A 26979-nucleotide genomic window follows, 5' to 3' on the forward strand; every position below is an offset into this window, starting at 1 on the left:
TCATTATGTCTGTCTAGAAAACAAAACTCTTCGGGGGGGGGGGGGGAGGGGGCGGACATTGCTCAGGAAAACAAATAAATTCCATGACCACTGAATTCTATCCCAAGTTCCCCTTCTGCTCCACCTTCCCTGTTCCCGCATGGCATGAAGAGGTCACTAGTGGACTTCAGTAAAAGCTTCATTGTTCAGTATCACCCATCCATATTTTTCATAACCTAACAGCTGGACATATGACTTGGAATCTGGAAGATCTGAAGGTCTGATTCTGCCTCTGATATATACTAGCTGTGTAACCCTGGGCAAATCACTTGATTTGCAGCTGCTGCTGCTGAATTCTCGAAGGAGTGGTCTGAGAGAGTCTGAGAGGTCAAAATTATTTTCACAATAACTTGTCAGCTCATTTCAGTTATGTCTAACTCTATGATCTGGATTTTCTTGGCAAAGATATTGATTGGAGTGGTTTGCCATTTCCTTCTCCAGCTCATTTGACAGATAAGGAAACTGAGACAAATGGGGATAAGTGACTACCCAGGGTCACACAGCTAGGAAGTGTCTGAGGTCATATTTGAACTCAGGTCTTCCTGACTCTAGGCCCCGTGTTTTATAATACTAAGGGATTATTTGCTTATTAAAACACTTCTCTTTTTCCAACTTCTTATCTTTGGGAAGTCGGATTTTAACACATTAAGGCAGATTTAATGCAACAGACATGAGAATCCAGTATTAAGTCTGATATTAAAAAGATTTCCAAAAATATGTAAACCAATGACACTCCTCACTAATTTTTGTTTCAAAAAATATATTCTTCATTGAAATGTTAGCATGTAATAGATTATTACTGCTATTATTGCTATTTTAATAAATTAATATTTTTTAATTGTATTCATTTTAAATGTCTAATATGGTAAATATTAATAGATTATAATCTATATAAACAAAAGCTCTTTGGGGACCTTAATAATTTTTTAAGAATATAAAGAGGTCCTGAGACCAAAAAGTTCTAGAAAATGCTAGCTGACCAGTCAGAAATTCTACTGAGCCCTTCCTTTCACAAAAACCAGGACTTTTATCTTTGAAGGATTCATGCTTAAAGAAATTAGTCAGTTAGTCAAAATGTGAGGTCAAGGCACTCTAGCAATCTCTCATTCCAAGGATGAAGACTATTACGCATACTAGACTCTGCCTTGAATCAAACACTGAATGAAATTCATAAAGAGAAAATGGCACCTTATCGATATCAGTTAGCTCACAATGAATCATTGTATAACACAGCTAAAAATGAACTGTCCCTCTGCAAATCCCTCTTCTAACCTTTTCTAACCTCTGCCATTCTAATTAATAGCACAGTTATCAATACATGGGTTTTAGTCCCCACTAGACCAAATTCTTCTTCACAGCAAAGTGGGTCTCCCCACCCCTATCTTTGTATCCCTGATATCTTACATACAATAGGAACTTATATAGCCTTGGTGTCTTGAGCATACAAAGCTATCAACTGGGACTTCTATGTACAAAGTCAGCTACAAAGCAAACAAATCCAACAGCCTCAATGTAAGAAGCAATAAACCTGGATAAAAAAAAAATTTGATTTGGTTCATTCCTTATGGCTAAAACCATATGCATAGTTTTGCAAACTAGTTCCAAATAGTTTTTTAAAGCAATGGGAAAGGGCAAGGAAGGGGGAGGGGGAAGAACTATATTCCAGGGGTTCTTAACTTTTGTTATGTTATGGGTCCCTATGACACAAGTGTGAGAGGCCTACAGACCCTTTCACAGAATGTTTTTATATGCATAAATTATATATAAACAATCGAAGGAAAGTAAATATACCAAAACATAGTTGATGTATACACATGTATACACACATACACACATAAATACATACATCATACACACAATCAAGTTCCCAGCCTCCAGGCTAAGAACTCCTACTCTCATCCCATTTTATTCCCAGTAAAGTTAACTTCATTCACAGCCCTAAAGTCAGCTTTTCCTTAAATTCCACCTCACATGCATACAGCTTCACTGAGAATTAACCCAATTACTTTTCGGCCAAGGAGGAGACTGAATTGTGGTACTTCCAACAGCTCTCACCTAACCACCACACTTAGCCTTTGAAAGGGCTACAGGTTTTTTCCTAGCATTCTTTATCTCCTTAGCGAGATGCTTTCTATTATTACTTTGTAAGTGTGCCCAGAGGCTAAGCATAGAGGCATCCAAAGAAGATAATTAATAATTTACATTTTTCCTCATTAAGATCCCCAGTTCCCCAGTCATTCAGCCAGTCCTGAGCTAATTTCACTTTCTTTCCATCTTTTCAACAACCATAAAGATGATGATGCTTGACATTTGAAGGGTACTTCCCAAAAGGTTAAAAGTGTTTAATAAGGAATCTGGGAACTACAAGCAACCAGATGAACCCAATAAAATACATACATACATTCTCATTCTCCCCCTCTCCCTCCCCTTTTCCCTCTCTCCTCTCCCTGCCCCACCTCCCATGTAAACTCAAGGGATATGACTGAGCCCCAAAGTATCTGAAAACTAAAAAACCAGCTCCAATTTCCTCCCATCTAAAATGAATGAGCAGTACCTTGTATGCAGTAGACACTCAACGTTTGTAGAAGTGGAGGGAGTCTGACGCTCTTTAAGGCCTAAATCCCCCCATCTGAATGTTGCCTAATCTGAAGTCCAGTCTGCATTTTTCTGGGTTCAATTTAATTCAACAATTCCAGAAGAACCGAGTAAGTGCCTGCCCTTTAAGTCCCCAGCCCCACCCCCAGGGGATCTCAGTGGTCTCCTCTCCCAGGCCTTCCCAGAGCCGGCTGGAACCAAACCCCTGTCCGGGACCGCCCCCTCCCCCACCGGCTCCGGCCAAGCCCTGCCTCTCACCCCGAGGTTACGCGACCCTGGGCGTCGTTTACAAATAGCAATTATCCTCAGGGCCTCAGTTTCCCCATCTGTAAAATAAAGGGGAAACACCACCTAATTCACGGGGTCCTGGTGATGAAGGGGACAGAGACAAAGGGAGAGGCACCGAAAAGGGGAGAGGACAACGGGAGGGAGAGGAAAGGGGAGAAGGGGAGACCGGGAGGGAGAACAGAACGAGCCTGGAGGAGGAGAGGGAGCGGAGGGCGGATTTCAGCAGCGCTCCTCGCGGGGGCTTCAGCCGGGGCCGCCCGCACGCTGGGACCCCGCACGCGCCCCGCGCCCTCCCGCCGGCCATTCGTCGCCCCCTCCTCTTCCCAGGAGCTGCCCCGGCAGCCTGACAGGAACCGGGAGTCGGCCCGCACCGCCCGATCCCCAGCCCCCCCCACCCCCGCTGGGCTCACCTGGCCACGCCCCTAGGGCCCCCCCGCCTCCTCCTCCCCGGACCCCCGCGGCCACGGCCACGGCCACGCCCGGCCTCGACAGCCCCAGCTCCCTCGCCACTGGCCCCCGCACCCACAGACCGGGAGGCCTGAACTCACCAGCGGCGACGAGGAGGGATGAGGCGAGCAGAAGCGAGGAGGGACAAGGCGGCGGGCCGTGGGCGACGAGCGGGCAAAGGGCTCCTGCCCAGCACGAATCCTTTCGGGGCGGCCTCGGCCACTGCGCAAATTCCCCTTTGCCAGGGCTAAAGATGGCCGACGGGAAGCGCCCACGTCAAGGGCGCGTGCGTCGCGGCGCGCGGGGGTGGGGGTTGGCGAGGGCGGGGCTCCTAGCATCCCCTGGGGGGAGCCTCGAGCCCAGGATGGAACAACGGCGGCGCGTCTGGTCGTCATGGAGATAGCACTCCCCCCTACCCCCGCCCGCCCTCCCTGCTGCTGCCCGATTGGTGCTCTCCCCGGTGAGGGGCGGAGGTTCTACTTTAAGAGAGTCTGTGAACCAGCGTACGGTTTCTGAGCCCCTGCTGCGTGTCGGGAACCAGGCTAAGTGCTGGCGGGACAAAGCCAAGCAGAAACGGTCCTTTTCCAAAGATCGCTGCCTCGGGAGTTGTTTCTTTCAGGACAATGTCACTGATTAAACGCCTACTGTCTTCCAGCTCCCCGTGGGCCGGACACTGGGCTAAGCTTTCCAAGGCAGAGATTCTCCACCTGGGGTTCGAAGACTTTAAATATATGTGTGTATGTACGTATATTTATAACTTTTGGTATAATTGGTTTCCTTTGAATTCTATACATTGTCTGCATCTAAAAGCATTATTCTAAAGAGGCGTCTCTAAGCTTCCCCAGACTGCTATGACACAGAAAAGGTTAATAATCCTTCCGCTAAAGGGAACTCCCCAGAAAGCTTTGCTCTTCTGCCGAAAGTAAATGTATTAGTCCTTCTAGTGAGCCAAAGAACCCAGGAACTGGATTTTAATCCAGACCAAGCGATGACCATGGTTGACAACCTCACTTTTCCCAGGTCCATAAAAACCAGGACTATAAGGGGCTCTAGTTTCACCCCACAGTTTTACAGTTTGGGGTAACTGGGGCTCAGGGATGCTAAGGGACTTGCCCAAGATCATATGAGTAAAATTAACAAACGTTTATTTAGGGCTACAAAGTGTTGTTAATCGATGGACAACAATGCCCTGAACTAGCTTACTTTCTATGAGGGATAAAAAAATACAGTATAAAAACATGAAAAGACTAGACCAGATGACCCCTTGGGTTTCTTCCAATTCTACATGCTGCAAATCAATATTCAGTTCATAAACATCCCTGGTCCCAAATTGGAGTCTGGCATGCAAAGAAAATCATATGGTTTTAGATTTGGAGCTGGAAAGGAGCTATGAAGCCACCTTGTCCAACCTTCTTACTTAACAGATGGAAAAAGTGAGGCCTGGAGAACTTGAGACAGGGACTTTCCTAGGCTACAAAGACAGGGATTACTCCAGATTTGAATCTAGGTCCTTCAACTGCAGATGCAACACTCATTCCACCGTGCCACAGTGCTTCCATGTTGTAAACCCAAATCAAATTTACTTTGCAGACTCCTAAGTCCAGCACTCAGACATTCTAACGAATATAAGAATCTATCCCTAGGAAAGAGAAACTATCTTCCCCTCTTGATATTTATTAGATGGTTCTATGAATGGTTAATCAGTGACCAGCATAAAAATAACATTTATATGCCACTTTAAGGATTGAAAAGTTCATTAGTTGCAAGTATTATCCCTATTTCAGAAACGAGATTCAATAATTCAATAAACATTTCTTTAGCACTTCTGATCTGTAAGACAGTGTGAGCTCTGTCCCAATGACACAAAGACAAAAAAAAAATAGTTCCTGTTCTCATAGAGCTTCCTTCTACCAGGAGAGATGGCCCATGCATGCATGGTCATCCATCTAATAAATGAGAAAGCTCATAGGATTAAGAACTGGAAGGGTTTTAAGAATAATGTAATCCACCCCTCTCCTCATACAGTTGAAGAACCTGAGGCCCACAAAGGTAAAGTGACACCCAAGGTCACCCCCATAGCAAGTAAAGAACCTGAATGGATTTGAATCCAGCTCTCCAGCCTCCAAATTCATTGTTCTTTCCAGAAAAACTGTTGTGATAAATAAAATGGATATAAACATATAAATAAAGCTCTCATAAATGTTTATATTATAGATTATATAAATTTATGAATTATATATAAATTATAAGTATGTGCAGAGAGAATACCTTGCTGTTTACAAAATTAATTGGAGTTTTATCTCTACTTTGCTGATGGTGAAAGGTGAAATTACTTGTTCATTCTTACACAGAGAATGAGTATTGAGGTCAGACAAAACTAAAAATCTAGATCTTCTGACCACAAATTGAGAATTCTTTCGATTTTTTCAGGCTACTATACACTCCTTTATATTATTATTTATTTCACTTGTTAGGATGGTCTTCCTCACTTCATTCATCCGTTCATTCAACAACCATTTACAATGCATTTGACAAAGTAAGAAGCCAAGTGATAAATTAAGGCATGGGCCACCTTATGATTACTAGAAAGTATCTATTCAATAGCTGTTTGAGAGGGAATGACATTTCAGAGGATTACCCCTTTGAGGGCGAAGTCTGAAATGGAAAGATTAGACATAAGAGATGCTGAATCACCTCAAGGTCTAAGTATCACTTGACAGCACCAGTGTGCCATATATTCTGGAGGCCGCCTTGAGCTCCTTTGAAATAACGTGTGACGTTCGAGGAAAGTCTCTCGAGACCGTCAAGTGCGGTTAGTGCAACTCTGCCTTGGCAAAGAGGGGAAGCTAGATGACTTGAAATCAGCAAGATTCTGAGCTGGAGTCTTGCCTCAGACACTTAATAGCTGGGGGATGTTGGCCATGACATTTAACCTCTTTCCACCTGCTTCCCCATCTGTAAAATGGGGATAATAGCACCTACCTCCCAAAGTTGCTGTAAGGATAAAATGAGTTAACGTATGAAAAGTGCCTCCCAAGCCCTAAATATCATATAAACGGCTGATTTTATTATATCGACGAAATCACAAGGTCTGTCCAAGAAAACGAGATTCGGACGTGTGTTATAACACATGAAGGTACTTAATAAATATTATCTTGTGGCTTCCCACTGAAGAAGGCAGCTGGACGTGCAGTGGACGCAGCACTCCACCTGTCCTCTGGAAGGCGGGAGTTCAAATCCCCGGTCAGACACTTCCGGGCTTGCCAAGGCAAGCCACCGAACCCACCTATAGGAGGATAACAGCAGCCCCTAGCTCCCAGGGCCGTGGCGAGGATGCAGAGACATTTGCAATACGCTTTGCATCCCTTAAAGCACCACACAAAGGTGGCGGCTAGGATCTCAGGTTCACACAGCACCAGGAAGCAGGCTTTTTTCCCCCATTTTACGGAAGAGCGCGGCAGGCGGCTTAATCCCCGCCTCCGGTCTAGGCCGATCCCTCCCCTCCGCTTTCTCTGGGCAAAGAAGGTAAAGGTCCCAAGCAGAAGGCCCGGCCGAACCCACCCCCGTCTGCAGGCCTGGGAGCCGCCCCGAGGCAGCGGTGAACTAGAACGCGTGCCTTTAGGGCAGAGAAGGAGAGAGGGTGTGGCCCATTTAAAGGGCCAGCCGGCCGGAAGCGGAAGTGAAGCGAGGAGGAATAGAGTGGCGGCCTGCGGGATAGAGCGCCTCCTCCCCACCCCCATCCCCCCACCCCATCCCCGTCTCGCCGCCGGAACGTCTACTTCTGTGTACTGCTCCAGAGTTGGCCGGCCCCCAAGTGCGGCCCACAAGGCTCTGGACTCCAGGGCCCTCCTCCCTCTCAGCGCCGGGCTCCCTCATGGGGCCCGGATCCCAGCCCCTGGCCCGGCCGCGGCAGTCGCCTCGGCCTCCTCCCCGTGGCCCGGACATGGTGGCCGGGCTCCCGTCGCCCTCCAGCTGAGCAGCCCCCTCTGAGCCCCCCGCCAACCCCGCCCCTCCTCCCTGAGGCTCCGCACGGCCGGGCTCCCCGATGGCCCCCTCGGATTTCCTCCCTTTCTGACGTCGGGGGTCCGCCCGGGCCCGGCACCTAGAGGGCACGATGGCCGAGCACGGGGCTCACATCACAGCCACCCCGGGCGCGGATGACCGGCCCTCTATCTTCGAGGTGGTCGCGCAGGACAGTCTGATGGCCGCCGTGAGACCCGCTCTCCAGCACGTGGCCAAGGTAAAGGGGGAGGGGGCCGACTGACCCTAGCGGACCGGGGAGGGAGCCACGACCCCGGGACGCCCCAGCCCTAACCCGAGCGCCCAGATCGCCCAGGACTCCTGGCAGCGAGTCCCGGCGGCTGTGGACGGCACATAACGAACTTCATTTTCCTGTTTTGCCCTAGGTTCTTGCAGAATCCAACCCAGCGCATTATGGCTTCCTCTGGAGGTGGTTCGATGAGATCTTCACTTTTCTGGATCTTCTACTACAGCAGCACTACTTGTCTAAAGCCAGCGCCTCCTTCTCTGAAAACTTTTATGGCTTAAAGAGGATCGTGATGGGAGACCCTAGCGGGGTCCGGAGGTTGGCCAGTGCTGGCGTCCCCAAGAACCAGCTTTGGAAGTCTCTCTTATTCCTGGTCCTCCTTCCCTACTTGAAAGTGAAGCTGGAGAAGCTGGTCTCCAGCCTAAGAGAAGAGGATGAGTATTCCATCCACACCCCCTCGTCCTGTTGGAAGCGGTTTTACCGAGCTTTCTTGGCAGCTTATCCCTTTGTGACCATGGCCTGGGAAGGCTGGTTCCTCGTACAGCAGTTACGTTACATCCTGGGGAAGGCTCAGCATCATTCACCCTTGCTGAGCCTAGCTGGAGTTCGGCTAGGTAGACTCTCAGCAGAGGATATCCGAGCTTTGGAAAAGACACTAGCTGGAGCCAGTGGGATGCAACAGCCAGCCACTAGGTAAAACGCTGGAGGTAGAAAACCTCTATTTTTTTTTTTTAATTCATAAATACCATGCTAAAATCTGATCCTGATTTTACCACATTCAGGCAGTTTTACAGTCTGGCTCTGCGGTTGTGCTTCACACAACCTACTTCATCACTGAATCATCTAAAAATCCCTAGATTACTTGTAATTAAAGTGTAGTTAGCTTCCTGTGACTCCCAGTTAGAAAAAGGAAGGTATTTTTATTTAACGAGCTTTTATTAAAGAAGTGGCCCAGTGATTTCCTTAAAACTCCCTCTACTAATGTAAGACAGCACCTTCTCTACAATCCGTAGTCTTAGAGAGCAGTGTCAACTACCGAGAGGTCAACGGACTTGTCTGGGCACAGGGAGGGGTCTGAGGCAGGCCTGTGTCTTTTGTCCTGCTTCTGAGGCTGCCTCTCCAATGCACTTTCTAAAAGTTATGTGCTACGTGTTATCTCCTAAATATGGCAATCTGCTAGTGCTTGGAGAGATGCCAAAATTAAACCAAATTGGTTCCACTGCCCTAGGGGAGGGCATAACCTGTGTAGGTTGAGGGACTTGGTACAATAGCCCTTTATGTAGAAGTAAGAGGTCACCAAGGGCTGTTGACCTTAGTCCCAGCTCTTTTTCCACTGGGCTTTAAATCTTGCTTCTGCCACTTAGTACCCTGCTCTGCACATAAGGGCTCAACTCTGTAAAAAGAGGGGGTTGTGCAGCACTCTGGTCCCTCAGAGCTACAAGTCTATGCTCCCATTGGAAGGCTTCCAGAAAGAAGTGGCAGTGTTGGGTCTGAGACTTGAAGCTGGTAAGGTAGCATGTCAGAAGGGGTTCCAGAAAGAGGTGGTAAAGCACAGGCTATGGATCAGGACAAGGGGTCTTGTTGGGCTAGAAAGAAATCACGAAATGGTGTTAGACCAGACTCATGATAGCCATGAGGGCAGAGAATGCAGGTAAGGAACCTGCTGGAACAATGCAGGTCAACAAGCTTTTATTAATTTATTGCTATGTGTCAGACAGTGTGCTAAGTCCTGTGGATACAAAGAAAGGGGAGGAAAATAGTCCCTGCCCTCACAGTCTAATGAGGTCCCATGCCAACATGTATAAGACTGTGTAGGTATATATACAAGATACACACAAAGTTGATAGAAAGTGTTAGATCAGCACATTCTCTGAAAAGTTTCTGTCTCTTGGAGCACTGAGGTTATAAAGGTCACACAGCCTTCATCAGTGTTGTAAAATAAGGTTAAAAAAGTTGACCCTGGGTTTTAGAAGTCCTTGAATGCCAGGCTAAGGACTTTGGATATAACCAAGACTAAGGAGTTTGGAAAGCTGTGGGCAGTATAGAACCATTTGAGGTTTTGACATCAGGTTTCTTAACATCAAGTCTGTGGATAAAGAATATTCATCTATCAGCTGTGTACAAGCTGGGTTGGAAGAGGAAGAGACTGTAGACAGCAGCACTGCTAAAGAGGCTATTAAGACACTACCCCAGAGTCTGGATTTGAGAGTGGAAATAAACGAGAGTGCAGATAGTGGAAAAAAGGGGATAACTGAAGAAAAGAGGTGACAAGTATTGCAGAGGCAGAAGCGATAGAAACTGGCTTCTTTCTAACAGAGATGTGGTGATACTGGAAAACTTGGCCATGTAGTCCTGCACATGATTTTGATGAGCAGTGTTAAGAATGAATATTCTTAGAATTTGTAATATTTAGGACCTGTGACATAATGTCTGTTTTATGTTTTTCCCTAACAGTATTCGAGAGAAGGTGCAGTCAGCTGTCAAGAAAGCTGTGGGAGGCCTTGCTTTCTCCGTCTCCACAGGCCTTTCTGTAGGTGTTTTCTTCCTGCAATTCCTAGATTGGTGGTACTCATCAGAGAATCAAGAAACCATCAAATCCCTGACAGCCCTGCCCACCCCACCACCTCCTGTGCACCTGGACTACAACTCTGATTCCTCTCTATTGCCAAAACTGAAATCAGTGTGCCCCTTATGTCGCAAAACGCGGGTGAATGACACTGCACTCGCCACCTCTGGCTATGTGTTTTGTTACCGATGTGTGTATAACTACGTGAGGAGTCACCAAACGTGCCCCATCACAGGCTATGCCACAGAAGTCCAGCACCTGGTTAAACTGTACTCAGTGTACTCTCCTGAAAACTGAATGACCTTGCCAACTGTGCCCCCTGGTAAGACAGCTCTGCCTACCATCCATTCTGCCAGAGTGGTATTCAGTGTATGGTGTTGCTCAGTCAGAATCATTCGTTGTAGTTGCCCATCTCAGGACCATCTCAACCTTAAAGAGCCTAGCAAAACATTTTTTTGGATCAAATACATAGTCATTTGAACATAGCCTGTTACTATACCTTCTACCCCCCATTCAGAAACTAACAAAAACAGAGTCAAGTTGCTACATCAAGACAACCAAGAGTCATTAGTGGGGGAGGACAAAGTCTTGAGGATCACATGAAGATATGGAAAGCACTTTAATCAAGCTGCTATATGAGTGCTATATCACTATGTGGAGGGAGGAAGAGGGAGAGATACTCGCACCCAGTCTCCATCCAGACTACAATAGCCTGAGAAGGATCCAGGTGGGCATGTACATGCACTAGGCAGGCTCCTCTCAAGGACACATGTCTGCCAATAATGTTTAGGTGTTCAAGGAGGATTTTGTTTGCTTTGAATGGAAATAAAACTTTAGAGAAGGAGTCACTTTTTCTAACTGACAACCCTTCAGGACAGTACTTGTTAATGTCCCATCTACTTTGGATTGTGATTTGGAATGAATCCTTCATAAGAAGGTACATAATTTACCTTTCTTGGGAAACTGGATAAGGGCAAATAATGTACTGGGTTTATTTTCCATTCAGCGCAGTCTGAGAATTTTAATTGTGAAAGTCAAACTGACACACCACAAGGAGAAAATAGTTAGACCTTTTCTAATCCAACTCTCACAGAGTCACAGTGTTAGAGCTGGAAGGGACTTTGAAGGCTCTCTGGTCCAAGTCCTTTGCTTTATAGAGGGAGAATAGAGGCTTCTAAGTGAGGGATTTGCCCATGGTCACCCAGCCAGTTACTGAAAGAGCCAGGACTAGAATCCAGGCACCCTGACTTCCCACCCACTGCTCTTTTATCCACTGTGCCACAAATAACAGGAAGCAGAAAAACAGCTTTGTATAAGCCTTTTCTGCTAACTTCCAAAAGCGTTTGCTAAGGCAGTATGAACACATCTCAATACTACTAACAGCAATTTTTTTGATGCCCCCCTCTGTAATGTAGCTGAAAAATAAATTTTGGTTTTACACAACACAAAAATGAGCTGTTTTTCTTTGTTGTCATTATTTGGCTCCCAAAAGTAGCTATGTCTATGTTCTTAATAAAAAATAGAATTGATTTTTGCCTAGACCATCTTTAAAATTTTGAAGTACTTTCAATGAAAATGTTTATTTCAAGAAAATTCATCTGTTTTGTTTGTTGCCTGACTCATGCTGTAGAAAAATTGTCCATCTAGTTTAAACAAAAAGTCAAATAGCTCTGTCTCAATAGCATGAATCAGCTTGACAAAGATCAACCAGAAACAGGATAACTGAACTTTGGGAACAGTTTTGTTCTATTTTTAAAACTGTTCTGTGTTCTCTCTTCTTGTGCCTTTTATATGCCTCTATATGAATTATAGCCAAATGATCTTTTTGGAGAAATACTTTAGATCTAGAAATGACAAATGATTCATGTTTCATTCATGCCTGAGAAAATCAGGCTTTCTGCCATAAAAACAAGTATGGCGAGATATGCCAATGTAATTATTTTTAATTCTCCTGGAATCTTGAAGTAATCTGTCATATTCCAGATTCCATATTGAAATGTCCATAAATTGGATTTAAAACTGAAACATTTAGCTTAACTGTTCAATTATTACTGATTTTTTAAAATTTTAGCAAGAATCTTAGTTCATGTGGCTATAACAGCCTCAAGAGAATCACAGGCTTAAAAATTACCATGCTGAAAGGCTTCAGATATCACTTGGTCCAACACTTTCACTTTATAGATGAAAAAAAGTGTGAGAAAAGGAAGTAAGATGATTTGCTCAGCTAGTCAGTGACACTCAAGTCCTAGGATAATAGATCTTGGGTTAGAGGGCACCTTAGAGGTCAGATAGCCCAATCCTCTCATATTGCAGATAAGGGAACTGAGGCCTGGAGAAGGAAAAGTGATTTTTTTTAGGTCATACAGGGACAAAGGCAGTATTCAAACTTGTATCCCATGATTTTGTGTCTAACTCCTTCCACTGCACTATGTCCACTCCCTAGCTTCCTAAGTCAGTTCTTCTGATAATTCAGTTTAAAGCTCTGCACCGCCTGCCTCCCATATCATGATGTAATTAATCCCAGTCAATTATATTGCAAATACATATTCATATTTAATCTTATCCCAAGGTCTAAGGTAATCTAGGGGTATGTTGATATATTTCTTCATAAATAAAATTTCAACATACCTCTTAACCAACCAAGCTCCAAACCCCACTTTAATGATTAAATGTTACTTATTAAACTGGAGAAACTTCCATTTCCCAACAGTGGTTACTCATCTCTTCATTAAATCCCTTAATCTCCTAGGAAAAAATAACTATTAAAAGTACTAAATATACAATGTATTAATAATGAAATAAATAACAAAGCCAGGACAGAATCATTGACATCATTTTAGCTGTGAAAAGGTTCACAACCAGGGGTTTCTCAATGCAACTGCAGATAACCACTTCTGAAAACACAATCCTATACCACTTAGACTGTTCAGGATACAAAATAACACCACTTCAAGATTTTTCTTGATCCCTTTTTGCAAGATAAGGGTTACAGTAATTTTATTAGGAAAAAAGATCCCTCTCTATTTCTTCTGTCTTCTCTAGCTTCTCTCTGGTTACGGGAGAACAAGTGAATTCAGTCTCTCAAGCCATCACTCTCTTTTTTAAATTTAGGGTTAAGTGACTTGCATAGGGTTACTCAGCTAGTAAGTATCTTAGAGCTAGATCTGAATTTGGTTCCTGACTCCTGGACTGGTGCTCTATCCACTGTGCCACCTAGCCCTCAAGCCATTCACTCCCAACAGTTCTCTCCAAACTGACAATTAAAACTGCCACTTCCAAAACATTCCATTTGGTTCTTAAAACAGTATGGCCTCTGTTCCACAGCCTAGAGAATCAGATGTTACATTAGGATAAACTAGAAAGACTGAGGCAACTACTACCTGGAAGAATCTTAAGATAATTCCATAGTAGGTAGATTAAAGAAACTGGGGAAGAAAACACTTAGCAGGAAATGAGTGCTGCTTTCAAATATTGAAGTCGTTTTCAAATGGAAGAGGAGTAAGAATTATTCTGCTTAGGTGAAGAGGGAAGAACTAAAGGCCAATGAGTGAAAGCTGCAAGAGGCGAAGTTAGGTCTGATTTTCTTAAAAACTTTTTAGAAATTAAGAGCTATTATTTCCAGGAGCAGTGGGTTCTTCTCCCACCACAAAAGAATGTTCTTTTTATTACAAATTTAAACATCAACAACCAAGAACATTTCAATATGCAATGAACAGAAGGCTATCTATTACACTTTATGTACAAATTGAGTTTTTAACACTCTTTTCTTTCTCTTCCTTTTTCCTATCATTAACCACCAAGTCCCTGCCCCTACAAATGGAAGTGTTCCTTATAACATGTCTAGTCTAGCTGCTATGTAACTACATCTCATTCTGCAGTTCTCTTAAGATCCTCAGACTAGATTCCTGTCACCTTGCCTCCCATATCCAGTGGGTCTCCAAGTGCTGTCATTTGTCTTCCCATGATCTCTCTCATGCATCCCTCCTCTTCTGACACTGCCAAAAGCCTGGGAGCAGGTCAGCCTGCCTCAAATCTCTCTCTGCTGCAATCCATCTTCCACTCAGCTGTCAGTGATCTTCCTAAAGCACAGATCTGACCTGGTCCTCCCCCTATTAACATCCAGAGGCTTCCTATCGCCTCCAGGATCTGATATAAAATTCTTTTTGGCTTTTAAAGTCTTTTATAACCCAGTCCTTCCCTATCATCTCCAACTTTTAATCCCCTCCACACTCTGCAATCCAATGAACACTGGCTTCTCTGCTGTTCCTTGAACAAGACATTCTATTTCCCAACTCTAGACATTTTAAATGGCTTTCTCAACGTCAACCTTCCTCCCTCCCCATTTCTATCTTGTGGCTTCCTTCAAGTGTCAGTTAAAATCCCACCTTCCCTACTCCCTTTAATGCTGATGCCTTCTCTCTGACATTCACTCCAATTTGCCCTATCGATATCTTGTTTTCCCTGTCTATATAACTGGCTCCCTGTTGTCTCCCCCATTAGCTACTTCAGAGCAAAGACTGTCTTTTGCCTTTCTTTGTATCTCCAGCACTTGCACAGAGTAAACACTTAAGAACCGCTTGTTAATTGGCTGACAAAGAATGAACCCCTTGGGGGTGGGGGGATTACTGTAGAGGGGATTCTTGTTTTAGTACATGATAGAGTAGATGATTTCTGAGGGTGAATCTGCAGCATCCTCAAAGATGAAAGGTAACACCATCCAAATGAAGCTGACTTCAGCCCACAGAGGCTTTTGTTTCTACTCTTGTGACCACAGTGTAAAAGCATGCATGATCCAGAAGAGAAGGCAATGGAAGTATTTTCAGCACTGAACAGACCACCTTGTGGGTCGCAAACTATTAATACTTTTAATAAGGCAATTACACATACCACAACCACTCACTGCACAAGAAAGCCTTATTAACATACTAAAATTCCACTAAGGGTATTATGAAATCAGACGGTGTAGTGAGCGTTGTCTCCTATGAAGGCATTTATCAAAGTCAGATTTTTCACCTAAAAGGAAAAACAAATGAAAGCATTATCAGTAGCTAGTTAGTGTTTCTGATATCCAACAATTGCTTTTAGAAGCAATGCACAGAAAGTGCAAGGGCAAGCCGGGTTAGCTCAGAGAGAAGATTAAGTGATCATGCCCTGGTCAGAGCCATGGCAATACCAGGTCAGACTATACTTCACTCATCATTGCATTTCACACCCCTAAATTTAGTGGAGAAAAAGTGCATTATCAGAAAAACCAATTTTCAATACTCCATGGCAAACCAGAAAAATTTAGAACCTAACTTTAGCAACCAGACTCAACTACGGCTGATCTATAAATGTTTTATCTCACTCTGATGGGCAAAAATCCAAACTTGAAGAGCCTGGTCACTTAAGGTTACTGGTCCAGCCCCCACCCCTCAGAGTCTTGGTCAGGAGCCCTCTTCTCCAGGAAGTGCCACCAACTCTGTCCTGTGTCATCCCAGAGAATAATGCCTTAGTCCTCTATTTTGGGAGTGGAGGGGAGTGGTGGGTGGAGGGGGCTAGGCAATCAGTGTTAAGTGAATTACCCAGGGTCACATAGCTAATGTCAAATGTCTGAGATCACATCTGAACTCAGGTTCTCCTGGTTCCAAGGCTGGTGCTTTATCCACTGGGCCACCTAGCTGCCCCTAGTCCTCTATTAACACAGTGAAAACTGACAGGTATGGGCCAAGTAGATGGCATGCCCCTGGGAACCTACTCTCCCTCTGTGCCCCTCATCAGTTCCTCAGCCTGGTGCATAGTAAGGGCTTAATAAATTTTTTATTTATCTACCTACAGTCTGCCACACACTTATTCTTCCCAGCTTTTCTGAATTATCAGAGGAACAACAATGCCTCATGCTTCTGTCACACTCTGCTCCTCCATCTCCCATTTCCATGTATTTGTAGACTAGGTTAACACAACCTAGAAGGTGGGTTCTGGTAATCTGGTACTTCTTCATCCTCCAGCCAGCAAATTCCCATTACGCTCCCTGCTTTCTCAAACCTCATCCAACTCTACTTCTGTGGTGCCTTCTGAAACCCTAAGGTATCAATCATTTACAAATTCCCCATCCATCCTAGATATTTCTCATGCATTAAAAAAAAGACCTAATGGAAAACCTGGATCCTTCCATAAGGCAGTAATCATCTCTAGCCACCACTTTCAATACTGGACACTCCTTTTAATAATGCCCTAAGCACAGGTGGGAGCTGGAAGGAGGTCCTCACTACCACTCCCAGACCCTTCTCATTCATCAACCTTTCCTATCCTGAGGTTCATTCCAATCATCCATAACTGCAGGGGACAATTATTAAGTTCTGACTGTGCCATGCAAGGTGCTGGTGATACAAAGACAAGCAAAATCTGACAATTACTTTCTTGAGAAGTGAGTGAAAGAGTAACCTAGAGGGTGGCAAACACAGCCCACATAACCAACACAAATTGCCAGATTTTGTCCCTTTTACCTCCACAACATCTCAAAGCTGTTCCCTTCTCTCCACCCACACAACTTACATTCTGTTAGGACAACGTATATACACGTGCATGTATATAGGTGGGTATGAACATACAACATGGATATAAGGTGATGATGGAAGGGTGGTGGTGGTTGAGATGAATATTAGAGGAAATGGGATTCCAAGAGGTAGATATAGGGAGGAGAGGTGGCAGGAAAGCAAATTCCTGGCATGGGGGTGGAAATTAATGCAAAGGCAAGGAGATAGGAAATGGAGTGCCACATGTGAGGAACAATCAGGTCAGGAGCATGCTGGGATATGTTATGTAATAAGGCTAGAAAAATGGAGGCCAGGTCATAAAGGGAATTAAATGCCAAAAAAGGAGTCTGAATTTGCCTTTAGAAATGAATGGAATTCTACATTTCTCCAACTCTTTTTTTTAGATCTTTTCAATATTATATCCTTATCCCTATACACAGGACTTAAACTCCTCAGATCAAAATACCCTACATATATTTCTGTATCTATGAACTCATGAGCCTAGATCTGATCTAGAATCAAATACAAAATCTTACATAATCTGGCCTCTTTCCACCTCTCCCATATCCTTACATCTTACTGCCATCTACAAATTCTATGATCTAGTGACTCTGGCCTCCTTGACATTTTCAGCAGCTACATTTCTAATTGTCCCTTCTCTGGCTGACCCCATGCTTGGGTTGCTCTCCTCCTCATCTCCATTTTGCTGGCTTCTGTGGCTTCCCCTTCACGTCCCAGCTAAAATCTTTTCTTCTACATGAAGTACACATAAACCTTCATTCCTTCCCTCTGGGCCTGGCCCCAATTGATTCCACAATTATATCCCGTTTGTACATAGTTTTTGCATGTTGTCTCCCCTATTAGACTATGAGTTCCTCAAAGTCAAGAACTGTCTTTTGCCTTTCCTTGTAGCCCCAATGATTAATTAACTGGCATGCAATAGGCAATTAATAAATGTGCACTGAGTTGCAACTTCAAAAAAAAGGGAAGTGAATGGAAGCAATTGGAGGGGAAGGAGATGGTAAAGTCCAAGTTAGGGAAAAGAAACCCTTGGGCATCTACCTGGGAAGAGAATGGATTGGAAAGGGTTGGAAAGTTATGGCAATAGTCCAGATATGAGATGGTAAGACCTAAGAGACAGTGGGGGCTTGGGTGTGTGAAGATGTCTTCCACAACCCTGAATTCTAACATTTCCCTTCTCTGATCACACATAACTGATATTCCCAGAGCACAATACCTGGTACATAGCAGGTGCTTCATCAATGCTTGGTTCCTTCCTTTCTTCGCATTGCCCAAGGCTCTGCCTTCTCTGTTTTCTCTATACTCTCTCCTTCAATAAGACTTCCACTCCAATGGTTTAGACCATCAAGCCTAAACAGATGACTCCCAAATCTTCAGATCCAACCCTAACCCCTTTGCTGAATATCACCATCTCCACTTAGATGTTCCAAAAGCATCTCAAACTCAGTATGATCCAAATGAATGCATCTTCTCCCCTAAACCCACCCTTCGTCTAAACCTATTTCTGTCAAAGGTACTACCACCCTTCTACTCACTCAAACTCCCAACTGAAAGATCATCTATGACTTTCCCCCTCTCCCTCACCCCAAATATCCAATCAGTTTCCAAGTCCCTTCCATTTTACCTCCCAATATCAGCATCCATCCCCTTTTCTCCATGCCCTCATCAGCCCCGACCTGGACCACTGCAGATTTCCTATCTCCTCTCACTCACACCCTGACTTTTCCCTGTCTAAATTATGCCCCTAAAGCACAAGCCTCATTGAGTCACTCTTCAAAAATCTCAAGTGGCTCCTTCCCTCTGGCTTCCAGGCTAAAATAAACCCCCTACCCAGGTGTTTAAAGCCCTTTATTACATGACTCCAACTTCCCTTTCCTGACTTTTCATATTACTTGCTCTTTCTCTCCCATTCTTCTTTCTCCTACATTATTCCAATCAAACTGTTTCACAAACTAATTATTCTCTCTCCTGCCCTCCCTCATCACTTCAGCCTCTCAAGAGCCTTCTCTTCCTTCAGGGCTCAGTTGAGACTTCAGCAGACATGTTCAGTTCCCAATCAGCAGAATGCTTCTTGAATATCAGTTCCTGAATAACCAGCTGAGTAGCTTCTTGAGGGCAGGGACTCTGCTTTTATGTTCACAGTGCTATACAATCCTGCCCAGGACAAAGCCTGAACCTAATAAATGTTAAGTTGGCATAGGGAACTTAGTCATACCACTTAAAAATACTTTGCTTTCGAGATTTTCTGTTGGGTTTTTTGCAATAATAGGCTTCCTCTGGGCAGTTAAATTTGCAAAATTGTTCTTCAGACACCACTTGTCAGACAACTAGATGTTACATCAAACAAAATGTATTTGTAATGTGAAATCTCTCTCCATTAAAACAGTTTTATAGCTAATAAAACTTGACTATAAAATCACAGAGTTAGGCTGGCTTAAATTGATGATGCCTCAAGGTGTACAAAGCCTTTCCTCTCTACGGTGATCACACTTTATCCTCACAAAGCAATAGAGTAGTGTAGTGGATTAAAGCATTGGCCTTGGAACCCAGTAGACCTCAACGGAAGTCCTGCCTCAGACAATGGCTCCAACCCAGGCAAGTTACTCCACCTTTCTGAGCCTCACTTTCCTCCCCTATAAAATAAGGAGCCTCGACTCGATGACTTCTTACAGTCCCTTCCAGGTCCAAATCTATCGTCCTGGGAGGAAGATGCTATGATTATCCCAATTTTACAGATGAGTAAACTGAGGCTCAAAAAATGTTAAGTGACTTACCCAAGGTCCCAAATACATGTCAGAGACAGAATTCAATCCTGAGTCTTTCAGACTCCAAGTCCAATGCTCTATCCACTAAACAGCAGAGTCCCAGGATGGAAAAAAGAGCCACCATTAGAGTCAGCAAGAACTGGGTTCAAGTCCTGCCTTGGACTCATACTAGCTGATAAATCTCTCAGTGCCAAGTGCACAGATATGCCCTAGTGGAGAGTTTCCACACAGAATTTTCCTTAAACCAGTGAAACTGAAGGATGAGACCAGAATGAAAATGGTTTGGCAACTTCATAAAGGTAGTGAGAGATGGTAGAATCTGGACCCCAAGTCTATTCTTCCAGGGCTCCTCCTTGTCATTGCCCCTGCTTCCTTACAAATAAGATGTTTGCCTTCACATTGCATTTCCTCTGCTCAGCTCCTCCTGAAAATTATGAATGAGCAGCGGCCTGTTTCCTGGAAGGAGAACCCTGGATAATCCCAAAACAGGATCATCAGTCCCTGAAGGATCAAGTATTTCTTCAGCTTCATGACTGACAGGAGTCATCATTAATTCATATGGCTGGTCATATCTAGGAGAGGACTCTGTATCTCATACATCTCATACATGGCACAGCCAGAGTCTAAACAATCTTATCATCAGCTTAAAGTCACCACCTGCTTCCATTGGTCATCTGTAAACACCTACAGAAGCTGGCACCCTGGACCTTAGAACAAATGACTTCCTGCTTTCCAATTCCAGCTCCTTCAAGTGTCCTGTCTGATAACTAAAAAACTCCTTCTGTATATCAGCCGCGTATCTATACAGCTGTAAAAGACGACTAGATGTATGAGGGGAGGCTCAAATGTAGGAATGTGCTGTTTTGTTTATAAATATCACTGCCCTTACCCTTGGCCTCCCATATCTAGCCAACCCTAGCCAAGTGTCATCTCATTCAACCATCACTCCCAGAAAACTGGAACCTAGCCAGGTCTGGCATCTTCCCATGTAAGACAAGCTGCCAGTCTCACAGCACCAGGACAACCCCCAGACTCGGCACCCTCCCAGCCCAGTTAATCCACTCAATTTAGAGGCTCCCCTCCTCACCTCTCTCCACATTCCTTCTGGATCTCATCAGCTTCTGTGCATTAACTGCATTACTAAGCACTATTACTAAGCAGATGACTTTCCCAAATCTCTAGAGACCCAATCCGCATTTCTCTCCTTGGTCCTAATTCCATGTCTCCAATTGTCTGATGGACATCTTTATGAGGATATTCCATACACATCTCAAAATCAACACATCCACAACAAATTCATTACATTCCTCTCCTGAATTAGAGGTTCCTAAGCCTTTTATTCATGTCCTGGACCCCTGTGACAGTCTGGTAGAAGTCTATGGATCCCTTCTCAGAATCATGTTTATAAACGCATGAGATTAAATCAATGATCAAAAGAAAAACCAACTACACTGAAATACAGTGACCAAAATATTTTAAAAATAAATTCATCACGGAGGCCTCTACAAGCAACAGCTTTAGCAGTGACAGCTGTACATGACCCATGAACTTTCTAAAAGTTAATACCCACTGGACCAGAGTCATCTTACTAGAAATGTAAGTTGTATTTTTAAAAATAGCAAATATATAGAAACATGCACAAAATCCACCTCTCCTCCAGAAATCTCAGCAGTCATCCTTTACTTTTCTTCTCTCTCATTCTCATCTTCCATATCCACTAAATCGCTAAATCCTGCTGATTCCACTTCCTGGACACCTCTCACATCCATGGCTTTCTCTCTACTTGCCCCACAACCTTGTAGTCTAGGTTCTCATTACCTCTTGCCTGGACTGTGGCAAAAGGTCTTCTACCCTCTTTCTCTTCCACCTACAACCCATTTTCCTGAAACACAGCAAGGACCACCATGTCACTTTCTAACCAAAGAAGCTTCCATGACTCTCCATTTCCTTTTGGATAAAATAAAAGATCCTCTGTCTGGTAAGGAAAGCCTTTCACAATCTGGTTCCAGGCTCTCATTTCTGGATGATTACACAGAACTCCCCCTAAATGCCCTCTACATTCCAGTCAAAACTGTCCTATTTGCTGTTCTCAGTACACAGCACTCCATTTCCCATGTCCATTCCCTGAACTAGAAAAGCTTCCCCTCCTTTCCTCCTGGAAGCCTCAGATCCCTTGAAAACCCAGCTCATGTGCCAACTCCTTCAAGAGTTTCCTGATTCATTTGTCTCCCCTCATATCCCCAAATCAGTGTCTTTATTTTGTTTCTTAGGCTGTGACTCTGTTATATTACATGCTCTTTGAGGATGGGAGCTGTTTTTTCTATTTGTGTGCTCATTGCCTAGTAGGTGTTTAACGAACACTTTGTGACTGATTGAAATGTAGTCTCCTCCAGAAAGCCTTCCCTAAATAGCCCAGCAGAAGTGATTGCTGCTTCCTCAGATGTACCAATCACTTCATGCTTCTTAGGCCATCTCATTATATTGTTTCAATCAAACCACTATCACTAACTCGGAATTATCCTTACTGGGCAGTAACAGTCCAGAGAGCAAGAACCACGTCCTATTAATCTTTGTATTTCCCCGGGTATCTAGTACATAAGAGGTATAAGATATCTGATGAATGAATGAACTCAATTCAGTGAAACAATTAAGCTCTCACAATGAGTAAGATACCATCTCATACTAAGAAAAATATCAAAAAAGTCTTCCTTCAAGAACTTACACTTTGCTGGGAAAGAGACAAGAAAGTAATGAGGAGGAAGAAAACAGTAACTGGGATGGGGCACATCACAGAGGAGGTGGCAGGTGAATTGAGCCTTGAGTACAAGGATGCCAGAAGGGGAAGGAAGGAGCACATACCAGGATACCAGGAAAGGGGGACCTAGAGGAAAGATCACAGCCCAGTTTGGCTGGATCACAGAATGTAGGAAAGGAAGTAAACTAAGTAACTAAAATAAGCTAAGAGGAGAAAGATAAAGTGAAATCAGATTGCGGACTCTCAAGCGCCTCACTGATGAGCACTTATTTCATCCTAGAGACCACAGGGTTCCACCAAAGGGTTTCTGAGTAAAGGGGGGACATGGTCAGAGATAGATGGGAATGAATTAAAATAATAAATTAAATAAAATTAACATGATTTGACAGCTGATTAGAAATGTAGGAGCAGGGGAGAAAAGGGAATCAAGGATGAAAGAAGGAAGCAAGCCTTTGTTAAGGACCTATTAGTGCAAAGTGCCATCCTAAATGCTTTACAAACTATCCCGTATGAATCTCACAACAACCTTGGGAGGTAAGTACTATTATTATCCTCATTTCAGAGATGAGGAAACCAACCAAGGTTGAGTGACTTGCCCAGGGTCACACAGCTAGTAAGTGTCAGAGGCTGGATTTGAACTGAGGTTTTCCTGACTCCAGGCCCAACACTCTATATACTACAGAACCCTGCTAGCAGTCACTAAGATGACCATAAAGTTAACACCTATGGGTGACAGGGAGGAGAGAGGTAGATTTTGTCACTTGGGAGAGGTGGGTTTTGAAGGGAAGACAATTCAATAAATGTTAAGTGCATGCTATCAAGAAACCGAGCAGTATGCCTTCATTATTATCTCAGAGAAGAACAGGGATGAAGATACAAAAACTAAAGGGACTTGTGTTCTACCGCAGAATAAAATAGCCACTGGTTAAGTAAACAGTGGAGACAGCATTAGCAACTATGAGTAAGAAAGGTTTCTGGGAGAAGACAACGAGATGAAGAGAGAACATGTTCCAGAAATGGAAGCCTGGCTATGCCAAAGCACAGGGGTAGAAGTTGGAGCTGGAAGTACTGACCACATCCAGGAGGCTACACAAGCCCAGACAGAGATCAGACCTAATCAGATCTGGGAGTCATCTGCATAGGTGGTAACTGAATTCCTGGAAATGGGTCAAACAACCAAGAAAATATAGAGGGAGACAAGAGGGACATATAGCAGAATGTCAAATCAACAAGCTTGCATTAACCTCCCACTCTCTGGCAGGCATGTGCTAAGTAATGGGGATACAAAAGAAAGACAAACAGTCCCTATCTAATGGGGGAGACACAAGCCAACAACTATGTGCAGACAAGCCATGGGGAGGATAAATAGGAAAGAACCAACAAAGGAAAGGCACTGGCATAAGGGTAATCAGGGAAGGTTTCTTTAGCTGAGACCTGAAGGAAGTCAGAGGGGCAAGACAGGAGGAGGAAGAGCATTTCAGGGGTGGGAAACATCTAGTGAAAATGCCCAGAGCTGGGAGATGCAGAGTCCTGTGCAGAGAACAGCGAGGCAGCCAGTGTCACTGGATGGAAAAGGACAGTGGGGGAAGGGAGTGGTGTGTCCATGGTGGTGCCTGAGGGGTGGGTTATAAAGGGCTCTGAAAGCCAAAAAGAGGATTTTATACTTGATGGGGGAGATGACAGAGTTTACTGAATATGGGTGGTGATCTGGTCAGACCTGCACTTAAGGAAAATCATTTTGACAGCTGCGTGGGGAGACCTGAAGCAGGCAGAGGCACCAGGAAGCTATTCCAATAGCCCAGGCAGGAGGTGATGAAGGCCTGCTCTAGAGAGGTGACACTGTCATTAGAAAGGAGAAAGCATAAGAAAGATCTTATGAAGGTAAAAATGACAGGAGTTGGGAATGACTGGATATGGTGAGGGTGAGAGAGAGGGGGGTTGAGGATGACACACACCCCAGGTTGTGAGCCTGAGTGACTGGGAGGATGGTGAAACCCCTCCCTTGGGGGTAGGTAGGGGCTGTCTCACTTTGTAAAAGGGATCCTAAGATCACAGAATGCTGAGGCACCTCAGAGTAGTACAGACAGCCTCAGAACCAGGAAGGTTCAAATCCACTTTGATACACACCGGCTTCATCACCCTGGGTGAGTCACTTCACTCAAATTAGTGTCGTTAGGAGGCATGTAAGTCGGAGTAGCTCATCTCCACGGGTAGAGAAAATTCCTTACCCAAAGCTCTCTTACAAGTCAGAAAAAGATGATATAAAAAATCTCGCCCATGATGACAGCTTGCGTTTACACAGCACTGAAGGTTTACGACACGCTTTCTACATGCTGTATCATTTCATCCTCACCTCACCCTGGTGAACTGCGTGCCATTTTACAGGGGAGGAAACTGAGGCTGAGAGAAGTTAAATGACTCCTCCCGGGTCATTCTGCCGGTGAGTGTCCGAGGCAGGATGCAAACTCAGGTCTTCCGGACCCGACGTTCCCCAGTCTATCCACAGTGACAATTACGTGCCTATGGGTGGCTGAGGGCCTCCAGCCGTGAAGTTTCCCGCTCTGCCCACAGACCGGGGATCGGAAGAGGGGGAGGGCACTGGTTCTTCGGCCTCTGCGCGCCGCGGATCTTTACCCGAGTTTTTAAACGTAAGAGATAAAAGAGGGATTACAAAGAAAACGCCGCGCTCAGTAGGTCGCTTGTCCCCACCCCGATCACCGAGCTCAGAAATCCTCGTGCGCGGGCCGGCCGCCAGACGCGGAGCCAAGGTGCCCGGGTCGGAGAACTCGGGCGATCCTTGCCCTCAGGGTTCTCAAGGCTTGGGGGAGTACGGGGAGAAAGGGGGCCCCCACGAGCCCCGGAGCCCGGCCTGGAACCGCGGAGGCAGAAGCGCCGCGTGAGCAGCCTCTGAATCTGACCAAGCCTCTGCGGGCGGGCCCGCGACACCCGGCCACGTGAGCCCCGAGGAGGGGAGGGATGAAGAGGAGAAGGGATCCAGGCAGCGGAACCAGGCAGCGACGCCGCGCGCACTAGGGCGGCCCAACGCGCCGCAACTCACCCCCGGCTCCTCGCAGAACGCCCGGAGCTCCTCGCCACTGCGCAGACGCGGCCACCGGCGAGCCGTTTCCGGCGGGACAGCCAATCGGGACCTAGCAGACCTGTCACGTGAGGCGTCGGTCCCGCCTACCACGCTGGAGTTCCTCCACCCACTCTGCTGTCTTCAGTCTGCTTGGCTTGATCCCGCTTCCGTAGCCCATCCCCGAGCTTCTGGCTGGGGAGTCCGGCCCCCAAGGAGGCGGGGATGGAGGCGGGCCTAAAAGCCCCCCCCCCCGAGGTCTCCAGGCCACGCCCCCTGCACAATTTCATTTCATTTCATTTATTCATGGATTTGTTTTATTTATTATTTTATTTATATTCTAAATGTGACCAGGATCAACGACCATGGAGGCGGGATTTCAACAATCTGGCTGATTCTAGTCCTTTCCCTGCCAAGTCAAGTCAATGGGCATTGATTAAGCATCTACTGTGTGCCCCCAACTGCCCTAAGACAGCCCCAGCTCTCCAGGGAAACCGCGTGCAGACGACTGTGTTGGCAGCTAGTAGGTCCACTGGACCTGGAATCCCGAAGTCACTGTTTTCCAGTGGTGTCTGATTCTCTGGGACCCCCTGGGGCTTTCTTGGTAAAAATCCTGGAGGGGTTCGCCATCCCCTTCCCCAGATGAGGAACTGAGACAAACAAGGTTCAGTGACTTGGCCAGGGTCACACAGAGAGTGTCTGAGGTCACATCTGAACTCAGGTCTTCTTGACTTCAGGTCCTGCACTCTATCCAATTCTCCATCTCGATGAAGGTGGACCTGAGTTCAAATTTGACCGCAGATACTCGCTGTGTGACCCTGGACAAGTCACTTAACCCTGTTTGCTTCAGTTTCTTCAGCTGTAAAATAGGGCTAATACAAGTACCCACCTCACAGGATTGTTGTGAGGATCACATGAGATGTAAGAAATTCTTAGCATCGTGTCTGGGATGTAGTAGGTGCTTAATAAATACTCATTCTTTCACCTATGTACAAAAATATCTACAAGCCAAATTGGAGATAACAAACACGAGGCTCTGTCTTCTCTCTGAAATAAAGAAGATGGACAAGGTGGTCTTTAAAGACTTTCCCAGGTCTATAATGATGCTTTAGGATAATGGAAGTCTTTGGAGAGGTTGCCTTCAAAGCCCCCTTTCAGCCCCCTCCCCAAGAGCATCTATTTTCTGTAAGGATTACCACTTCTCTCTTCTACCCCCACCCTCACCCCTACCTCACCCTCACCCCCATCTCCACCCAGTAATCATGCTTCTTAGATGCCAAGATGTAGAAATAATTACAATAGCACCTCTTTATCAAGAATAGCTAGTTAATTATTAACTAACTTTTATTAGTTATCAGTTTTTTATTAGTTATTAATTAACTAATAGTAGTTATCAAATGGTCTGATGACTAGAGATGAATGGACAGTTTCCCTGGGAGCAGCCTGGTGGTGTCTATCTTTCTCCCCAAAGAAGAATGTTAAACCTAACCTAACTAAGAGCACCTCCTTCTCCAAGCATAACTGCTCAATTGCCCCAATTGCAAAACCTAATTGAGGCTCTGCAGCCATCTGACTTACACTTTGATTAGGGGATACAAGCAAAGACAAAAGACAATCCTGTTTTCAAGAAGCTTAGAGTCTAATT

At 45.0% G+C, this 26979-nt stretch overlaps 2 protein-coding genes and 1 non-coding gene across 9 annotated transcripts in view; 1 reads left to right on the forward strand and 2 right to left on the reverse strand.

The window, feature by feature from the left end:
- Positions 1-25398, reverse strand: part of AP2B1 (adaptor related protein complex 2 subunit beta 1) — a 144753-nt gene extending 119355 nt beyond the window's left edge. For 2 of the 7 annotated variants that reach the window (XM_072644919.1, XM_072644914.1), the window contains exon 1: positions 3471-3608. The gene's annotated coding sequence lies outside the window, so the exon portion shown is untranslated. Of the gene's footprint in view, positions 1-2593; positions 2707-2892; positions 3199-3470; positions 3609-25316 lie in introns of those variants that run through there. The other 5 variants (XM_072644915.1, XM_072644916.1, XM_072644921.1 and 2 more) reach the window with 5 other exon arrangements.
- Positions 7051-11653, forward strand: PEX12 (peroxisomal biogenesis factor 12). The gene is made up of 3 exons (XM_072644922.1): positions 7051-7609; positions 7776-8329; positions 10091-11653. Exons 1-3 carry the CDS (start codon positions 7484-7486, stop codon positions 10497-10499), a joined length of 1089 nt encoding a protein of 362 aa, XP_072501023.1. The 5' UTR covers positions 7051-7483; the 3' UTR covers positions 10500-11653.
- LOC140530632 (Z30 small nucleolar RNA) lies at positions 15323-15407 on the reverse strand. The gene has a single exon (XR_011976060.1). It is a non-coding gene; the product is annotated as a Z30 small nucleolar RNA (small nucleolar RNA).
- Positions 25399-26979: the final 1581 nt, after the last annotated feature.

The sequence above is a fragment of the Notamacropus eugenii genome, chromosome 2, assembly GCF_028372415.1.
Source record: "Notamacropus eugenii isolate mMacEug1 chromosome 2, mMacEug1.pri_v2, whole genome shotgun sequence".
Classification (NCBI taxonomy): domain Eukaryota; kingdom Metazoa; phylum Chordata; class Mammalia; order Diprotodontia; family Macropodidae; genus Notamacropus; species Notamacropus eugenii.

Excerpts from the sequence above, each read along its gene's own strand:
- PEX12 (XM_072644922.1), top strand. The coding sequence starts at position 7,484 with ATGGCCGAGCACGGGGCTCACATCACAGCCACCCCGGGCGCGGATGAC. Across the intron at positions 7,610-7,775 it reads CTCTCCAGCACGTGGCCAAG|GTTCTTGCAGAATCCAACCC; the intron begins GTAAAGGGGGAG and ends GTTTTGCCCTAG. Across the intron at positions 8,330-10,090 it reads ATGCAACAGCCAGCCACTAG|TATTCGAGAGAAGGTGCAGT; the intron begins GTAAAACGCTGG and ends TTTCCCTAACAG.